This window comes from Dryobates pubescens, chromosome 11 (genome assembly GCF_014839835.1).
Source record: "Dryobates pubescens isolate bDryPub1 chromosome 11, bDryPub1.pri, whole genome shotgun sequence".
NCBI classification, from domain to species: domain Eukaryota; kingdom Metazoa; phylum Chordata; class Aves; order Piciformes; family Picidae; genus Dryobates; species Dryobates pubescens.
The window spans coordinates 7323691-7343601 of NC_071622.1; the positions used below are offsets into that span (position 1 = coordinate 7323691).

At 50.2% G+C, this 19911-nt stretch overlaps 1 protein-coding gene across 2 annotated transcripts; it reads right to left on the reverse strand.

The window, feature by feature from the left end:
* Window positions 1-5553: 5553 nt before the first annotated feature.
* Window positions 5554-17551, reverse strand: NASP (nuclear autoantigenic sperm protein). Of its 2 annotated transcripts, XM_054165228.1 has the most exons (15): window positions 17372-17551; window positions 15741-15791; window positions 14800-14910; window positions 14178-14258; window positions 13927-14024; window positions 12310-13227; window positions 10418-10500; window positions 9831-9916; window positions 9624-9697; window positions 8399-8587; window positions 7975-8141; window positions 7499-7552; window positions 7340-7411; window positions 6224-6355; window positions 5554-5712 (listed from the first exon to the last, which is right to left on the reverse strand). In XM_054165228.1, the coding sequence occupies exons 1-15, from the start codon at window positions 17431-17433 to the stop codon at window positions 5659-5661; spliced, it is 2232 nt and encodes a 743-aa protein (XP_054021203.1). In that variant the 5' UTR covers window positions 17434-17551; the 3' UTR covers window positions 5554-5658. The 2 variants fall into 2 exon arrangements, with proteins under 2 accessions (XP_054021203.1, XP_054021204.1); XM_054165229.1 differs by lacking the exon at window positions 12310-13227 and having other exon boundaries at window positions 17372-17542.
* Between the last annotated feature and the right edge of the window lie 2360 nt (window positions 17552-19911).

Sequence of the window (19911 nt, forward strand, 5' to 3'; positions counted from 1 at the left end):
AAAAAAAAGTTGTTTCTTCTCCCGCTGTAATTTTTTTGTTGTTGTTGTTGTTGGGTTTTGGGGTTTTTTTTCTTTTCCACTTGGCAAACATTGCTGTAGCGCTCAGACTGCAGGAGCTGAACTCTTCCTTTAAGGAAGGGAGAGGGAGAACAATGGTGAGATGATAGCCCATCTTTTCTTTTGTTGTGGTTTGGTTGGGGGGGTGGTTTTTTTTGGGGGGGGGGTGTGGGAGGGGGGAGGGAAGGGGGAAAGAAATGAAAGACAATAACTCCAGTTATCTTCCACTAAAGCAGTTGGCTTTTTTTCTTTTTTTTTTTTTTTTTTTCCTTTTTTTCCTTTGGTTTTTTGGGTTTTTTTTTCCTTCTTTCTGCTTCATACGAAATCGTGAAGCTCGACTGATCGGTGTCACTTGTTCCTAGTGCAATGCTGCTGTTTATGTTCACAATGTGGCAAGGGAATGTCTGAATCCAAAGCTGTTTTCATTGAAATCTTTTTTAAAAATTCATGAAAACATTTCTATTAGATTAAAAAGGATTTTACAAACAACTCGGTTGTGGCCTAAGCTATTTCAGTGTCTCTTTTTAAGTTCAGCTGGTACGCAAATGTTTTGGATTGGAGCATACTTGCATGGTTGTGCACTGCTTGCAAGTGGGGTGGATGGAATTGCACGTGGAGGATGAAACCCTGCTCTCAGGGGGATGTCACCTGAGGTCTCGTTTGGGTGGTGGGGTTTTTTTTTTGTAATCCACTCCTGACCAGGCAGGGAGGACCAACATGTAATAAAAGTGTAATGTTCAGCCACAGATATTTGTATCTGGAATCAAGGGAAGGCTCTCAGCAACACCAGGCATTAACTCCTTTTCTCTTTAGTTCCCATGGACAGTGGGAGCTGGGCGCTGCAGTTAGGCCCTTGGGTAGGAAGGGCTGAGGGGTGTTTCTTCACTGCTGCTGTCTGGAAACCAAGCTCCAGTTGCTGGGTTGGGCTGAGAATGCCTGGGGAAGCGTTTGACCTCCTCTAAGACATTTCACAGATTTCCTAGTGCCCTTTGAAGGTCTTGCCACTTTGGTCCCATCAAACATGGGCTTTGTCTGGAAACATTTAACTTTCCTTTTTCTTTTTTTTTTTTTCCTTTGTTTTGTTTTTTTTTTTCCTTATGTCATTGTAATTGTATTTGCATTACTGTTTAGAAGTAGGCTGAGTTTAAAAACTCCTTTGTATCAGTGGGCAAACTTGATTCCTCAGTGATTCCTGTCTAATGTAAGGAAGCTGCATGATGGGGGGACAGCAGAGTGATGGATGTGTGCTTAGAGCTTTTTCATGCCAAGCTTCCTTCAGGTTCTGTGTCCCCACCCTCTGAGGGCATGGGCATGGTTTAAGTTGGATGAAACCTCTCAAGGGCTACTCAAACAGCTTTTTCCTGAGCAGAGCACCAATGATGACAGTTGTTAGAAGCGGTGAAGTGAGACGGTGGCCTTAAACACCCTGAGAAAGAGCCTGTGGATGTTCAGCAAGCAGAGTTGGGGACAAGGATCGAAGAAGGAGAGCTCGGTTTTGCAAACGAGTGTGTGAAAGGGAGCAGCGAGCAGCAGAGGCCCTTCCACCTTGGTGGGGGCTTTGCTCACTCAGCTTCAAGACTGCTGTGCACAACAGTGAGGTGCTGTCAGGAGGAGGAAAGTGTCCGTCGGGAGCTGGACACAAAACAGCGACTGAACTTCGTCATGAGAGGGAGCGCTGAGGGGGACGTCCTCCATCTTGTTTTCTGCGGCCTGCTCGGGGGGCCAGGCCAGGTGGTATTTTTCCCGCCTTCCCCGTGCCTGTGGCAGACAATGGGAAGGGCTGGGCGCAGGGGCGCGGCCGTCCCAGCGTAGCAACAGTGGCGTCAAACACAGCAGCCGCCTCCAAGGAGCAGGTCTGTGCCCGCACCCCAGCCCGGCCCGGGGCCCTCGGCGGGAGGACCCTCTGCCCTGGCAGGGTGGCACCCCCGCCCCTCTGTGCCTTCCAGGGCGCCGGACACACATGGGGGGCTTCGCCTGCCCCCGCTGCCGCCTGGCTTTCAGCTCCTGGCCGCTGCTGCGTGTACACGAGGAGAAGCTGTGCCTCGGGACCCCGGTGCCCAGCAGTACCTGGCTGTCTGGGGAGGACCAGCCGCCGGCGGAGGGGGTTCTAGGCGCTGCGGGGAGGCCGCGGGACGCCTCGGTAGTGTGGAGCCGGGTCGGGCACAGGGCGCGCAGAGATGGGGCAGGGGAGGGTGCGAGGGCGGGAGGCGTTCCGCAGTGACGAAATGGGGGGCACAGCCCCCCGGCCTGTCCTGAGCCAGAGGGACTCCCGTCCTCCCGCGCTGGCAGCCCTTGGCCTGTCCTGAGCCAGAGGGACTCCCGTCCTCCCGCGCTGGCAGCCCTCGGTGCTTGTTTTGCCAAAGCCCGGGAAGTTCATCTCACGAATCTCCTTTCCCCCCGCTTTCTTCCCGTTTTCCTCTGCGAGGTCGGGGTGTCCCAGCATGGGGACCGTGCCGAGACGCGTCTGCTCGTGCTTCCCGGGCTCCGGCCGGCCGGGCGGCGGCAGCGGGGACCGGGGAGCGCCCGGGAGGGTCCTCTGGGGGCTGTGCTCACCAGCCAGGAGAGGGCCCTGCTCCGCGCAGCCGATCCCGCACCCCGGAGGCTGACAGCGGAGGTACGGCCAACCTCGCACTCCCAGGGGTGGGCATCGGCACCCCGACCAGCTCCCCACAGCCCAAGGCTGACGGTGGTCCAGCCCCTCCTGCCCACTGCATCCCCCTGTGCAGCAGGGAGAGCCCGGCCAGCCGCCAGCCCCACCACGGGGCTGTGGGCAGCCGCTACAGGAGCTGCTGGAAGCCCATCAGCGCAGTGTGGCCGAAATCCGGGCCAGGACCCAGGAGCTGGAGCAGCAGCGAGAGGGTGGGTGCTGGCAGGGGGGTTGACTTGACAGGGAGACTCCTGTGGGATACAGTAACCCCCGGGCCGTGCTGAGCTCCCCTCGGCTCCTCGCTGTCCCGCAGGGCTGTGCCAGCGGCTGGCAGCACTGGAGAGCAGAGCAGCTGTGAACACCCACCCCAGGAAGGGGGAACTGGAGCTGAGACGAGCGCCTGAGGTGCTGCAGGGTCGTGTCAGACAGATACTGCATGGAGGGTGAGCCCAGCAGGGAGACAGGGCTCTGCACCCCTTCAGGGCAACACCCAAGGAGTGGGGTACTCTCAATCAAGGGGCCCCTCAACACCCACCACCTCCTCCTGGTTGCCTGTTTCCTCCCCAGGGCTGCCCTTCACCTCGACAATGTCCTACCAGTCACCGGCCCGCTTGCCACTGAGGCTAGGTAAGGGTTTGTGGGGTGGCAGCAGAGCTGAGCTGAGCGTCCTGCCGAGCTCCAGCAACAGCAGATTCTGGGGCTGTGGCAGGGCACTGCGGCTCTCCTACCTGCGCGCCGGAGGGCATGACCCGGACATCCTGGACCAGCTCCTCCAACTCCAGCTCGAGGCCATGGAGCTGGAGAATGGACCCACAAGGCTGCATCAGGGCAAGAGGATGGGTAAGTGCCAACCCCATCCCCCTGCAGACCCTCTGGTTCCACAGCTGGCAACTGAGGCACTCTTGGCTGTGACAGCAGAGCCCCCTGCCACCGGCGCACGGGGCCTGGATGCAGCACTGCTGGCTGTGGAGCTGGAAAACCGTCGTCTGGAAGATGAACTCCTGGCACTGAAGGTCAGGAGGGAGAGGAGAGCCGATGCCGGTAGGTGATGGGTTACAGGGTGTGTGCTGGGGGGCAGCTCCCACCTGCACTCCGCTGCTCCTGGTTGTCTCTGGGGCTGCAGCTGTCAGATGCCCTGGGCTGCCAATGGCCCATGGAAATTAGTGCAAGAGGCTGTGGTGGGGCTGCCACTGCACAGCCCAGCATGGGGTCTCTGTACCTGTAGGGGTCTTGCACACAGTACTGAGGAAGGGGATAATGTTCCCTTAGATTTTTGGAGGAAATGTGGTGGGGAGAGTCACAGCAAGCAGCACAAGTGGGAAACCCAGCAACTCCAAAGCAGGGTGGCATACAAGGGGAAAGGGCTGCTGGGGGAGTGCAAGTCCTAAGGTGAGGCCTTCTCGTCCCCCAGGCTCACGGGCAGCCCAGTGGCATGCAGAGGAGCTGGCCCAGCTCCAGGCAGAGGTAGGGATGCTGCGATGCCACACGGAATGGATGAGGCCACGACTGCCCCCTGCCATCCTCCCACCCCCTGTGGCCCCCCCACTCCCGCTGGCCCAGGCCACACCACAGCTTTTGACAGTAAGAGCCTCACCCCAGCGCGATTTCCGGGTCTCCAGGGAGGGGAGATGGGGATGGGCTGCTGCCCCAGGTACGATGATGTATGTGGAGGTATGAGCCTGGGGAGATGATTTGGAAACTGTTCCCTTGGCTGCAGCTGGGAACACAGGAGCCTCATGAAGCCAGGGCCACCACCATAGGAGGTCATTGCCCCTTGGGTGCCAAACCACAGGCTTGCTTTGCTCTGCCTGCTCAACACCATGTGATGCAGGGTAGCAGGGCAGCTCCTGGCAGTGCCTCTCAGGAGAATGGGACTGGGAGTCCCCTCCCATTAATACCATTTTTCTGCTTTCCCAGGAGTCCCCTGGGCCAGCAGCACTGGGAACAGGCAGCCCCACAGCCCTCAGCTGCCCCCCTATCCCCTCCACCCTCCCACTGCCCCCCTTTGTAGCCCTGGAGGACCCTCCTCCCCCTCAGGAGCCTCGACTGTAGCACAGACCTCAGAGGTGAGCCACGTCCTGTCTCTCCAGCCTCTCTCAAAGCTGGAGTGGGAAGTTTTGGCTTCTAATTAACTAGAAGTGTGATTGGGGGGGGGGGTGTGGCACCAGGGGAGAGGGGGGCAGGGCAGGAAATGATCAAATTTGTTCCAGCTGCAGTGATGGGGGCTTGGGACCCACTGCAGCAGTAGCAGTGGGGCAGAGGAGTGGCACGTGGATTCCCTCCCGAGCCCAGAGAGGGCCTAAATGTCACAGCAGCAGTGAGAACACACCAAGAAGGGACAGGGTCAGGAAGAGCCTAAAGCCAGCAGTCTCCACCTGGGCTTCTTGGCCCAGGACCACACCCAGAGGAAGATGAATTGTTTGATCCTGTTCACCAGGGTGGTGTGGGGACTGGCAGAGCGCAGGGTGGGGCATAATCACATTTTTTCCCCTTTTCACATACAGATCACCGTATCAAGCACCTCCCCTTCATGAGCCCTCTCCTGGGGAAATCAGACAGCACAGTCCTAGCTCAGCCCTGGGAACCACCAACACCTACCCCTCGTGGGGGGAAGGCTCTGTGCTACATGTTTAATAAATGGCTTCAAGCTGTTGCTTCCTGGTCTTGTACCACATCCTCTCCCCCTCCCCAGGCTCCCCAAGGAGGAACAGAGGAATGATAAAGGAGTAAACTAGAGGGAGAGCAGGGGCAATGATACACCCCAGCAGGGAGCATGAAGGGTGCAGGGGCCAGACAAGCCCTTCAGTCTTCCCCAGCCTAACAGAGACTCAGAGCAAGGAATATGCTTACAATCTTTATTGGAGTCATACAAAAGTTGCCAAAAAGTGAAAAAATACACTATATACAAAACCATTTTCCTTGCAAGGAGAGGAGTGTCCAAGGTTAAAGAACTATCATACTGTGCTTTCAACTGCAGCCCCTGATTCTGCTTGTGGCCTTTTCTCTGTCTAAAAGAAAATAAAAGGGTTTGGTTTTTAACAAGATGACACTGCCTTACAGCACCAATTCATGCAGCAGTTCAAGGCTTTTGTCATTTGAAGGACTTTAACTACTTGTGCTTTGCTGGTCTTCAGAGCCCAACCCTACTCTAAAATACTGATGTTAACAGCTGCAGCCCAGGTGATAAGTTATTAAACCCCAGGAGTATTTAAAAATACACATTGGGGGAGAGACACACACACCCCCCACCCCCCCCAAACACCCAGAATTTGTTTCTGTCCCACCCCCACAGGTCCCAGGTCTCTACAGCTGGCATCCTTCCAGCCCCCCCAGTGTCAGACACCAGGGTACAACATGCATCTTTGCCAGCTAGGGAACAGTTCCCACCTCCCATGAGAAGCCTGAAGACCAGCAGGTAATAAAACCAGTACATCTACCAGGCACAAACCCATGCCTGAAAAGAGGGAAGGGGGGGAAAACAGGATAAGCACAGCACAGACTCCTGCCTCAGCTGCCCACCTCCTCTTCCATTTTTTCTGCAATGTCATTTCCACTGGGGGCAGCGTCACCACCACCACCATTGACAGCCGGCTCTGGTTTAGACTTTTTGGCTTCATTGTCTCCCTGGGGAGTCTCCTCCTCTGGTTTCCTCTGAAGATAAAATTGTTTATAGTCTTCACTATGTACAAATTAAAGTTTCAGTATTTTTTAGAGAGTTAGCATCTAGATGTCCTAGCACATTATCTATTCAACCTCTGCTGGTCAGGTTCCAGATGGACTTCAGTGTTACAAAGGTTCAACCAAAAGCTGAAGCTTTGGTACAAAGGTCTCAACCACAAAGCATTTCCAGTAAGACATCATGTAGGTGCTGGTATCTGTAGTGTTGAATTACCCTTAGTTATAGTTTGTCAAGGAACCATGTAACACTTAATGGGGTAGATTGATTTAGGGCATTTATAACACAAACACCTGTGTGAAGCAATCAAAGCTGCTCCAGCCAAACCTGCTCTGAAAGAGGCAAATGGAATACAGGCCACAGCAACACAGAATGAACCCAAGATCCTACAGGGGACAGCTTCACTTAGCAAACAGCTCTGGAGAAAACCCAGACCTTTAAAGGGAGCTTAGGGCTCAATACCTCTTTAAGAGGCAGTTTATCACCACTACCATCAGACTGGCTTTGCTGTTAGAATCCATTTCTCTTATTTCCACTTGGAAAGAAGGGAACCCAACTCAGATTGCTTGCTTGCCCTCCTCTTAAGATCTGTAGGTCACCTACTCTTCGGGCAGGTCATCAGCCAAGGAAGGCACATGTTCAGAGACTGCCTGTAGAAGCCACACAACTCACCTCTGAAGTTAAACCAGTGTGGGTCAGGCAGGGTGCTGAACCATCAAGAACAGTCTCCTGGAGACCAGATAGTTCCCAGACTGATTTGCTCCCAGTGGAAAGGAGCTTCATGTACTATTTCTGGGTTTACTTTTCAAGTGTCAGGCTTTTCTTTGGTATTTGTTGGGCTTTTTCCCCCATTATAGAACTAAGTTAAGAAAAAAGCTTCAAGCTAAGAAATTCCAATTATACAGAGCAAGCCAGTGGTGTTTTAAACAGTTTGCTCAACCAGTTGTTTCTGGACTCACCTTTTTCCTGACTAGGTGAGAGATGTCTGTGACACACTGAGATGCACCATCACCTGCTTTTCTTACTGGAATCTATTACAAGACAGACATTAATAAGTAAGCAAACAGTAACCTTTAGAGCTGACAGGAATTCTCAATCCCCATCTTAATTTAACTTACTGTGGAAACAGAACCACTGCCTTCACTTTGTGCAAAGCCAGATGTAGTTCCAACCTTAAGGAAAGCAGAAGAAAGCGTAAACAAGTTCTGGCAAGGCCATAGATGCTAGTGTAGAAAGACATAAACCCCATCTCCTTCGCTCAGCACTGCATTCCACTTAGACATAGGACAGATGCAACACCTAGTCCATCCTCCCATTTGGCTGACCTATCCTTTCCAGCCCTGACACATTAAATTGCTATAGAAGTCTATTAAATTCCAGTTTAGCTTGCAACAGTTCCTATCAGGGCATTTACTAACTCTCCTCTCTTCAGATGTCAGTGCCTCAATTCCTTCTCACAATCACAGTCTGTAGCCATTTATGAGTCAACCACCAGCCCCCCGTCTGTATGACCAAGTGTGTGCTCCTCCTATCACCAGTCTACTTCAAGTTTCACTGGAGGAATGCTTGGTTAGAAGGAAACCAAAGGACTAACCAGAGTTGCTTTCAGTGCCAGCTCAGCTACTCTTGCACTCTTTTGAGACTCCTTTGAATCTTCTATCTTTTCTTTAATTTCAGGAAGCAGTCCCTTCAGTTCTTCAATCTCCTTCTCATCTTCAGGGGACCCGCTCTCTGCCTTCTTTATCCGCTCAGTGAGCATTGCTAGGATGAAACAGTTATCATGGGAAAAAGCCTCAAGACAAAGTTAAGTGTCCAGTTATCAACACCCAGAGAGGCAGCTATCTATTAACACACCCCATTTCACCAGCTCTGATGTCAGCATAGCCCACTACTGCTTTCAGACCCGCAGACATCTGCACGGCAATATCCACACCTAACTACTTCTAAGGCAGACAAAGCCTGCTTTGACTTGTGAAAGCTCTCCTTTTCACTAGGCAGAGTTTCAGGAATCCACTTACCCATCCTCTTGTCTATGACTTCCACAGATTTACCAAACTGCACAACGGCCTCCTCGAACTGGCTGTTATAGTGGTAGGCCAGGGCCAGCTGGTAGTGGCTCTCAGCAAGCAGGCGGTCGTGAGCCTCCAGGTACTTCTGCTGCAGGGCCAGGCAGGCCTGAAACTCCTCTATAGCCTGAGTGTAGTTTTCTGCAGGAGAGAGCCATGAGGCCCTTACCAACCAGACTCACAAAGAAGCAAGATCTAACCCCATACTCAGTGACTCCCTGTTTTCTGACGCTGAAAACAGACCCGCCAGAGTACACAGCGATCGTGTTCAGCAGCGGCCTGCTATCAGATTATCAAGTGACAATGCTGCTTCCCCCCCCTCAGAGATTTACAGTCCAGTTCTTCTGGTTCTCTCAAGGGTGCTTTATCTGTTTCCAGCAGCACAGTAAAGTAAGCAGTCAAGCCAAAATCAGGCATGCAAATTCTGGTGTTTCACCTGCTACCAGGAGTTGAATGTAACTGGCACAACAGGAACTTAATCTAGAGCTAAGGACAGTCCCCTGCCACCTTCCTGTGAAATCCTCCATTGTGGGTAGTCTAGTGACATAAAACACAACCCTCATTTTGTAGCCCTGGTCCAGAAACCTGTCAGATTATTTGCAGTGCTTGCTATAAGGATTACACCCTACTTGCATTTCACAGGATTAAAAAGTGGTTTTAAACAAAGGGCAGGTAAGACACACGAGAAACCACAGACCTGGGGCTTGCTTCCCACTCCATTTTCCTGCTGCATAAAAAGCTCTTTCCTGACCATACCCTGGGATTTTGGAAAGTCTAAGAAAGTCAACCATTTTTCATTTGCAGTCTTTATGCTCTGAAGTGGCATGGTCCTGACACCTACTGCCCTCATTAGCCCAGTAAGAACACATCTCCCAAGTTTCTGAAGCTAACCAAACCTTGCCTGGGAAGCAGAATTCAAGGCTGGTTTTGATCTGCCAACAGAATGCTGCTCACTCTTAAGCTTTCACTGTTCTGGAAAACTATGGATTATCCTCTCTAAGGCACCAACTTGTTCAACCACGAATACCAAAGCTTCTCACATAGCTGCACTGCCACAGTTAGACAAAGTTTACATTGTTTTCACCTTAACAGCTCTAACTCACCTCCACTCATTTTAAAGTGTGAGTGATGGAAAATGAAACCAAACACTTTGTGCATGAGAATTAATATGGCTTACCAGATTCAATGCTAACTTCTCCCAGCTTTAGATGAGCTTGAGCTGCATGGAGCTGAGCTTCTTTTGTTTCTTGTCTAAATAAAGAAAACCAAAAAAGGGTAGTTTTCAATCCCTGATCATGAGATGCCTCATTCACCAATTGCCTGTACTCTGCAGTTTACAAAGAGTTTCTCTAGCACACATCCAAATCAGGACTGAAGTCATTACCTCTTGTAGATAAGTTTTGCTAACTCCAGCATGTCCCAGGCTAGCTCAAGATTTCCAATTTCATCCTCCTCACTCTCCTGTAAAGACTAGAAACACGTTAAAGATTAAGTGGCTTGGTTACATATCACATCAAGCAACGACACTGAGTTTCTAAGCAGTGTTGTCAAGGAATAAGTTCCTTCAAGAGGAAGCAAGTTAACACTACAAGGAGAGGAAAAAACCCACCACCACCAAAAAACAACAAAACCACACCCCCAACAAGCAGAAGTTACTGCATCAACTGAGACTTTGCCTGCAATGAAGATACTTTAAGTCAAACAAAAGCTTATGTTGTTAATTGGTAAGGCCTTGACTTCCCCCCCCCCCCCCCCCAAAGAAATAAAGACACCAAGCACCAATATAATCCCAAGAGTAAGATTTTCATTAAAGTGCTAATTAGATGAACCACAAGCTAAACAAACTAATCAGGAGTTCCACTTTTCTTTTTTTAAACAAGCTTTGTGAGCTTTTATAAAGGCATCAACATGATATGCAGATCAACTCTGCACTCTTCCATGAGCATGGATAGCAGAGCTCAGCAGCCTCACCTTGTCTTCCACTGTCAATTCATTTTCCTTATCATCATCAGCTTTATCATTTTCTTTATCTTCCTCATCAGATTCTTCAGTTTCTACAAGACAAGTGGATGAATGAGAACACTTACTGAACACCTGTTGATCTTACTCTTGCTTCACATGGAGTCAGGCAGAACACATTATATCCAGCCCTTACCCTTCCAGTGATGGGTTAGATGTGTTAAGATCACAGATCTACACTAAATTCAGCAGCAGCAGCCATCTTGCTGAAAGTGTTAGGCACTGTAAAGTAGCTCCAAGCTACTTTAGTCCTTATCCCAAGTTTAATTTCATACTGCCTAGAACAGAAACTCACATGGAATCCAGCTCCCACAAACATATTGTGAGTTCCCAGTGAAGCCCTGGGGATCCTGAGCAGCCCTGGAGGTACTGGTGAGCTGCTGGACTTGGTGCTACAGATAACAAGTGTTTTCAGCAAGATAGCTGCCAAGCTGTGTGCAAATAGGACTGTTTCTGAATTTGTGTTCTTCATGTCAGACATTTAAGTGACAATGCTGTTAACAAACCTGCTATTGCCTAGCACTGATCTGGCTTCTGATACTGCACAGGAGCACTGCATGACCTATTCTACCAGTAAAAACATCTTGGGCAAGTATGCAGGGAAGGAGCATGGCCAATAACTTTAGAGAGCTGGCTGAAGAAGTGCAGTGCTAAACTGGCACTTAATTCTTACAGTGAGGCCACTAATTCCAGAATAAAAGGAGCTTTGCTGAGTGCAGAGTAGAGAACCTGCGAGCTCACTGCACCAACTGCCCAAAAGCACACACCCTGAGAGGGCCAACCCTCTAAGTCTGAGGGCAGCTCAGTCCAAGTAAAACAGAATAGATATTGGCAAGTTAAGGAGCACCAGACCAGGATGCTCAAGAGTGTCCTCATATTAACAGAGTTGGGGGGGAAAAAGCAGTATACATAAGCAGCCTCTCACAGGAGGATGAGGAGCTTATGTTCACTCACACTCTGTCCAGACAGACACCTTGTTAGGCAGCTGTTCCACTGTCAAGTGTTCACTGTGCTCAGCAGTACAAATCCCTTCAGTGTCCAGAACTATTTAGTCTGCACATTTGCCACTCCTAAAATAAGGTTCTTCCTGTGAAGCTGAGTTACTGACAGTTTCAATTATCAGCTCATTAATTCACTGGTGTAACAGGAGGCACTGGCCAGCTAGCACTATGCAAGCAATGCTTCAGTGAAGCGTACAAGTTCTTTGTGGATTCCTTTAACAGAATCCTGAAAACAGCTGTAACGAAGCGGGGAAGCAGAATGGCAGAAGAAGTTAGATAGCTGGAAGACTACTAGATAGCAGCAGTAAGCCTTCAGGCTCCAGATCAAATTAAGCTGACACTTGCCAACTAACTCCTCACTTGTAATTGCCACCAGAAATGGAGAGTTCCTTCCCCCTCACCACCAAAAGCAAATGTACTATTTCGTTATGTGTTCAGCTGTTCCTGGTTTTCTGCTCCACTGTTGTAAAATGTATTAGTTGTAACCAGAGGCAACTTGTGCTTCAAGTTATTTGAAGGTTAGTGCAATAAACCCAGGTGCATGCAAGTGAACATCCATTCAGTATTCTCCACCAGCCTAGCCATTACTTACACATTTCACAGGGCTGTTAAGTTTGCTTTCACACCAGATCTGCTTTGCAGTTAGTTAAGCGTTAGTCTGGAGAGACCGTTCACTATGCCTTGAGACTTTACTTGGATGTAAAATCCTCCAAGAGCCCCTTTACTGTGCCTTTTCCTTATTCTAAGGCAAACAGAAAATTCTGAATGGAACACTTTTTACCCATGGTTAGCCAAATCCATCAAGTCATCCACCCACAAGTACTTTTCTCCTCTCACTGTTACCTTCTCCCTCTTCCATTAGGTCATCTTTCTCTTCTTTTTCTACCTTAGCACCTTCACTCTCTTCCATCAGGTCATCTCTCTTTTCCTCTTTTTCTACCTGAGCAGCTACTTCAGCCTTTTCCTCCGTGTTGTTAGATGGATCTTTACCCTCTGTGGGCAGAGGTTCCTTTGAGGACTCTGTCTCTTTAGATTCATCTGGTTTCTCTTCTGTAGCTGTCTCTACTGGCTCCTGTTTTTCCTCCACCTTTTTCTCTTCAGCTGCTTCTGCTTTCCCTTCCACAGCTTCCTGCTCCACAGCAGCTGCTGCCTGCACTTCTGCTGTCACTTGTGCTACTTCCTTCTCTTCCACAGCTGCCTCTGCCTGCCCTTCTACAGCCTCTCCCTTTTCCACAGCTGGCTCCTTTTCTATGGCTTCTGCTGTCTGCTCTCCTGCCTCTCTCTTTGCTTCCAGAGCTGCCTCTCCAGCTTCAGTCCCTTCCACAGCTGCCTCTCCAGCTTCAGTCCCTTCCACAGCTGCCTTTGCCTCCTTGTCCAACACCTGTGTTGTATTCTCCTTCTCCTCAGCTGTCTCTGCTACCTTGTCTTTAGGCATCATCTTCTGCTCTTCTGCTACCTCCTCTTCCGCAGCTGACTTCTCTTTTACAGCCTCCTTTTCCACAGCTGCTTGTGGCTTCTGCTCTTCTGAAGCTACTTCTTCATCCATAGAAACATCCATCTTCTCTTCAGCCTCTTCAAGCTTTACATCCTTGTCAGCAGCTGCTTCTGTTGGTTGTTCTTCTGTCATCTTTTTATTCTCAACACTCTCCTTTTTTATTTCCTTCTCAGACAGCGCTGGAGACTCTTCTGCAGCCTTTTTGGCCTCTTCCTTATCCCCCATGGCGTTATATACCTGTTCTCTCAACTCCTCCCTTGCTTCTTCTACATGATTGAGGAAGCATAAACATTTCTTCGAGTTTAGTGATACAGACATTAATGGGCATGGACAACACCACCCTCAGACCCTCCAGTGTGTTGCTCTGTCATCGAGTTAGATGACAATCTTAAAAGCTCCACTTCCAATGTGCAAGGAATTAGGCTACAACCAACACAGTGACTTGAACTAAGCAAATCCCTTCCCCAGGCTGCATTATCGCAAGCGGCCGCTCAAGCAGTGTGCGGTTTGGCGCGGTAGCGTTTTTAGTCACAGCTAAGCAAGAGGTGCCAGTGTCTTAATAATCTGGATTGACAGGAATTCCTGTGTTACCTCCAGATGCAGGTAGTGACAAAGTGACCATTCTTGGACTTTACAGAGAGACTACACACACCATCCTACTTACAATGGTACCAGGCATTTCGACTGTGAAGCTTAAGAAAGCAAGGCTGAAGGCAGTGTGTCAGGGCACAGACATCTGGCAACCCTTTACACATGCTTTCAGTGACCATGTCCTTGCAAGTTTCAGAGACTTTGTTCAAGCTTTAAGCAAGTTTAGAAGAATAAACAAAGAAACAAATCATCCATTCAGGCTGCTGAGTTTAAACGGAATGATTCAGGCTACCTGAGGTACCAATGGATTGAACTTGGACTGTTTAGAGAAGAGAACAGTTTGGTGCCTCCATATGGGACACAGCTTTACATACCATCAACAGTTGGTAATGCTGAATCGTCTTCAACTTTTTCTCCTTCCTCTTCAACCTGCACCCCTTCTAAGGCATTTCCCAGCACACCATTTTCCATTCTAAAGGGAACAAAAGTTTGTTATTCCTTAGCTCTTGCGACAGTAACAATTACCCCACCCAGTGCAGCCCTGCATATATAACCATGTCTACACAATGGTGAAATTCTCTTACATCAGGCAGACTCTTTATCAGGTGAGAAGCTGTTAGCATACCTTGCCAACTCCAGGAGAGACTTTCCATAATAAAAAAAAGCTTCTGCACACTCATCTGCTGTCTCACCATATTTTTTACCCCTGCAAAAACAATGAAGAATTGTTCACACTTTAGGTTTTGATACATGAACTTGAAGACTTAAAACTTCCTGGCCAGGATGAATCGGTTTCTTAGCTCATCTCTCATTGGTTCAAACAAGTAATGAAAGCTCTTCTCACTTTGCTAGACATGGTTCTCAAACACCCAAAGCAAATTTATCTAAGCCACAAAGAGGTATCACCCTCAGAGACTGATCAAGACCAGTAAAGAAGATACTGGCAAGTCTCACTATCCCCTTTTTTTATATTAACAGGCATCAGAACCATACATTACAAAACATAAGCTCCCTTTTCCTCCTTAGGGAGCTGCACTGGCAATTGCTGTCACAAAAGCTGTCTAAATCACACGCTACCACATTGTTTAGGACCAGAGTTAATTTAAGTTGCTCATCCTCTCCTTGACTGTGTTATAAATACAGCAGCACATACAATGTAAAAAAACACCCAACAACTCAATTTTCCCTTTGTATGCCAATCCAGCCAAGCCCTACAAAAACACAGAGAAATACATTATACTACTCACAGTAAGCTTGCAGCTTCCTGGAATGCATTAACAGCAGCTGGAATATTTCCCATTACCAAGTGTTTTTGTCCTAAACCCAAAAGTTTCTTTGATTCTCCATCCACATCCATACTGGAGAGGGAGGGGAAGGAAAAAAAAAAAAGAGATAATTTTAAAAGTCAAAATAAAAAGAGGAAAGCAATCAAATGCAGGACTCTGCTGGTTTCCATAGTAACTTTGTACCCAGCTTTCAAAACCAAGTCCCTTATGTAAGAGTTGCATACATTATGCTGACTGCGAGTATCGGGGCAGTGTGGGGGGAACAGGACATGATAACAGGCTTGTTTGCTTAAGCTTTTAGTTCTGACAGCCACAGGCAGACAGATTAATTTTAATCAACTGCTGTAAGAAGCAGGTATTACAATCTACTGTGACAAAGCATGCTAAAGTACGTACTTGAAGAGCTGCAGAGCAATACAACACTGAACACTGCAGCGTTTCACCAGACTCTGATAGCAGCTAAGACAAGAATAAATCCAAGTTATAAATTCACATGGCATGATGGATTTGAGAATGATGGAGTCAAGTCTTTGTTTCAAATCTCACACGGTTCCACGTCCCGAAGTTCCATTCCAATGCGGTATGCTGGCCTGGGACAAGAGGAACTGCCCACAGGAGCAGTTCCACATGCTAGCCACATGCTTGTACTTCCCCAGCAATAACTCATTGATTGAGAACTTCCTAAAGAAAAGTTAGTATTTACGTATTTATTAGTCTTTAAAAGTTTTGTGGCAGTAGATTTGAGCAGACTGCCGGTGAGCACAAATTTGCAGCATCTAGAGCACCGGCATCGGTTAAACTCCAAGCCTAACAACCTATTTGACGTGTCACCCTTTTGTTTCACTCAGTAATCCTTGGATTTCAGAGCCTTTAGTAACTGACAACTCCAAGTCCAGTCTCACCTGTCTGTCTTGTCTGTGGATGTGGAAGGAGCTGCCAATTCTTCTTCCATTCTGAAAACGAAATATTAAATAAGCACTTACAACGCAGTTTACAACAGGAACTAAGCTCTCAGAGGCATGTCCAGAGAAGGGCAACAAAGTTGTGAGGGGTTTGGAACACAAGCCCTATGAGGAGAGGCTGAGGGAGCTGGGGTTGCTTAGCCTGGAGAAGAGAAGGCTCAGGGGTGACCTTATTGCTCTCTACAACTGCCTGAAGGGAGGTTGTAGACAGGCGGATGTTGGTCTCTTCTCCCAGGCAGCCAGCACCAGAACAAGAGGACACACTCTCAGGCTGTGCCAGGGGAGGTTTAGGCTGGATGTTAGGAAGAAGTTCTATACAGAGAGAGTGATTGCCCATTGGAATGGGCTGCCCGGGGAGGTGGTGGAGTCGCCATCATTGGAGGTGTTCAGGAGGGGACTTGATGGGGTGCTCGGTGCCATGGTTTTGTTTAGGTGGTTTGGATTGGTTGATGGGTTGGACGCGATGATCTTGAAGGTCTCTTCCAACCTGGTTTATTCTGTTCTACTCTAAACCAGAGCCAGGAGCAGCGCTCGCTTTCAGGTTTTTCACCCATCTACGGCTAGCTCACACAGTGGCTCACTCTGCTGGCCATCTTCTGGAGATAGTTTTTAATTTCAGTTTTGGTTTTTGTTTGAATGAAACATTGTTAGAAAACCATTTATTTTCATGTTCAAGTTACACGGGACTACACCTGGTCAGCAGGTCTCGCCCACCCCTGCCAGCTTGCAGCCCACCGACCCACCCGCATCGTGGATCCCCCCCACGCAAGCCCGCAGCACGGAACAAGCCGCAAAGCCGCCGGTCCTACACCGCGTTTCACTCAGAGAACCGAGGATGTGCCCGAGAAGCCCGTTTGGGGGGAGCTCGGGACGACCCGCCGGGCAGCCTGTCCTCGGCAGCAGTGGGGCAGCCACCGCGCAGCCCCGGCCACCGGCTGACAGCCGAGGCAGGCAGCAGAGGGAGCCCGGGGGCGGCGTCGTGGAGCTAGCCGGGCGGAACAAAGGCCGGGCGAAGCGGGCAGCGACTGCAGCCCCCCCCCCACCTCTCGGAGACAATGGGCGCCTTTCCCGCCTTCCCCTAGCCCCGCCCACCGCCATTGGCGCCAAACCCCGGCGGCGGCTCCTGACGGGCTGCGGGCCCGGCGTCACGTGGTGCCGCAGGACCACCTCCCCCCGCTCCCCCCACCCGCCCTATGGGCCGGCTCCGCGGCGTCGGCTGCCCCCAACAAAGATGGCAGCAGCCGCGCAGAGGTCACGTGGTGGCCCCGCGCGAGCGGAGCGGGCCCAGCTGGCGCGGGAGGAGCGGGGCGGCACGTACGAACACCGGAGGGAGGGGGAGGGGGTGCGGAGGGATTAAGGGGGGGGGGGGGAGTAAAGGGGGTAGAGGCGCGAGCCCGATCAGCACCCCCCGGCCCGCTCCCCAAAAGAAGTCCCGCCGGCCCCTTACACAACCGCCCCCCAGTCTAGTCACCCCGCGGCGCGAAAGCGGCCCCATTTCTTCTGCTGCTCCCCCCCCCACAACCTCCCCGACACGCACACACCGTGACCGGGGCCAGCGCGCGCGGCCCTACCTGCTCGGTGAGGCCGGCGCGGGCTCAACACAAGGGGGAGCGGCGACGGCCGAAGATTGCATAGAAGCTGCTGGAGACAGGGGCGGCGGCGGCAGAGTGCAGACCCCTACCCCTCCGGCTGCCTATATACCCCTCAGGACACGCCCCGGCCCGCCTCGCAGCGCGCACACGCCGCGGGGGGACTACCGCTCCCGGCATGTCCCACGCTCGCATTCCGCGGAACACTGGGGCGGTGCCGCGCGCCGCTTAGTGGGAAATGTAGTCCCGGGAGGCAGAGGCAGCGGCAGCGCCGCGCGGCCGGCTGGTAAGTGTAGTGCCTGGTGAGGCGCAGGGATCCCCGGGAAGCGCAGTTCCCCAGAGCGGCCGCTGCCGCGCGGCATCTCGGAAAATGTAGTCCTCACCTCGCTCCATCCCCAGCTGCGAGGCCCGCGGGCCTCTCTCCGGGGCAAGGTGGACATGTCGTGGGGCGGAAACCGCGGGGAGAAAGACCAGCCCCAAGGGCGGGCGGGCTCTGTGGGCCGGGTTCAATAAGGGCGAACCCAAACCTTTGGCGCCGGACCATGGGCCCCGGGTCTATGATAGCCTGGCGCTGCCTTCGCGGCCAGGGCCCCTCCTCAGCACTGCTCGAGGAACGGGCAGATCCTACCTCTCCAGCACGCTGACACACTGCGGTGTGATCCCCAGCAGAAGACAGGCATTCATTAACATGGTGCACATCCGACTACAGCACCAGCCTATTCTTTGAAGAGCTCACATGTCTCTGCTGGACACTAATACTCTTGCTCTGGCCTAATCTCATGACATTCAGCCTCAGCCTGTTCAAGAATCATAGCATGCTTTGGGCTGAAAAAGACCTTTAAAGGTCTGTTGGCTCTGGCTCATGAGAGGCTTTGCTCTTCCCCCTGCACATGCAGGCTAGCAGACAAGGCAGACATGGCTGCTGCAGCAGCCCTGGGAAGCAGAGACCTCCAGAAAACTTGCACAGCAGCAGCAAAGCCATTGGTGGAGACCTGGAAGCTCACTTCCCCCTGTGTTATTTCAAGATAAAAGTTCACCAGCTTCAGCTGCACTATTTCGCTCTGCACAGTAACAAAGGTAGGAACTGTGGGTTTCACAGAGATACAGAATTAATCTGCTTTTCTTGGGAGCTCTGTGCTCACTCATTTAGAAAAATAACCAGAAAAAAGGTTAACTGTGGCTCTGACATTACAGTGGGGGAAGAAGTCCCAAAGTCATACACTGAGTATAGTGTTTATTTAAGACATGAAAACATGCAAGTAGAAATACATGCAACAAAAGCCACTTTTCTTGGCAGGATGATTGCTGTTAACATTCTACATAGCCCCTTCAAAGTAAAACTGCTTCCCCACTGATTTGCAGGAAGATTTGTATTCGAAGTCACCTGTGTTTGATTAGAATAACAAAAAACAAAAGAAAAAGGAGGGATCTCAGTTCCCTTAGAAGAACATACCCAGTCTAGTAAGGAACCCTAATTGAGCTATATTGGCTGCTTCCACTGAGGTGAGTTCAACAGGAATTAGGAAATGCTTCACTAAGGAACACAAGTTCTTTAAGTTTCACAGAAGGATTACAAAAAGTGGCAAACAGGTTTGTTCCAGTTTGGCTGCACACTGTGAGGCCCAGGGCAGGAAATACTTGGAGGCACTACGCCTGAGATGAGTATGTAGCTTTACTATAGACCTACAGTAAACGAGATGATCAAGAACTAAAAGGAGACATTTGTTTAATTTTCTTAACTCTGTGAACCCAGAGCATACTTTTTTCCTAACTCTGTATTTGTTATTGCAATGGGGGGGGAAAAAAAAATCGCTTTTAAAACGTGTTCTTTATTTCACTTATAGTCACTTAAGCTTTCTTTATCCACCAGAAAATGAGGAGTCATGCCTCTGACTCTCTGACTGGCATCAACAGATCTGAAAGAGTTCCTTTGTTTTAAATCCCAAAGGCCTTTAGAAATTCTGCCTTGCTCTGCCTTGTCTGCACTAAGGAAAATAAGCATTAATCCTGTTTTACAGGTAGAGAAAAGGCCACAAAAGGTATCGCTATCAGAGCACTGGTAGGTACTAACACCTCATGCCCTTTGTACTCGGATGGTAGGCAATTCATTAAGAGACTGAAACAAAGTAAACCCCTCGTTAGAGCTATAGCGTTCCAGTCCTGCTCAGCTGTGTATTACCACTTGGTAAATTGGTCCCCTGCCAAGGAGTGACACAAAGATGTGGCAAGTGGCAGAATTAGAGGCACAGGACAAATTACTTGCCCAGCGTTACCAGCAGGTCCGTGATAGAACAGGATTAGCTCTCCCAAGCATCAACTATGGCAGCAGTCAAAAATGTGACATTAAAATGGTAGGGGGTCCCTGACAGGTCTTTGCTGTATAGTCAGGAACTCATTTTGTGACCTTCCAGAACTGGACATCTTTGTTAAAGAGACACTAGACAACTTTACAGGAAAACCAGAGTGGTTTTCTACAAAGAGTTGTTGATGCTTTTGTGACAGGACAATCAGAGCTGAAACTC

Bases quoted from the DNA above. Each gene is read 5' to 3' on its own strand.
- NASP (XM_054165228.1), bottom strand. From the start codon at position 17,433: ATGCAATCTTCGGCCGTCGCCGCTCCCCCTTGTGTTGAGCCCGCGCCG. The intron at 14,911-15,740 runs GTGAGACTGGAC...CTCCCTCTCCAG, and splicing joins TCCACAGACAAGACAGACAG to TATGGATGTGGATGGAGAAT. The intron at 10,501-12,309 runs GTAACAGTGAGA...CTTGTCTTGTAG, and splicing joins CCTAATGGAAGAGGGAGAAG to AAACTGAAGAATCTGATGAG.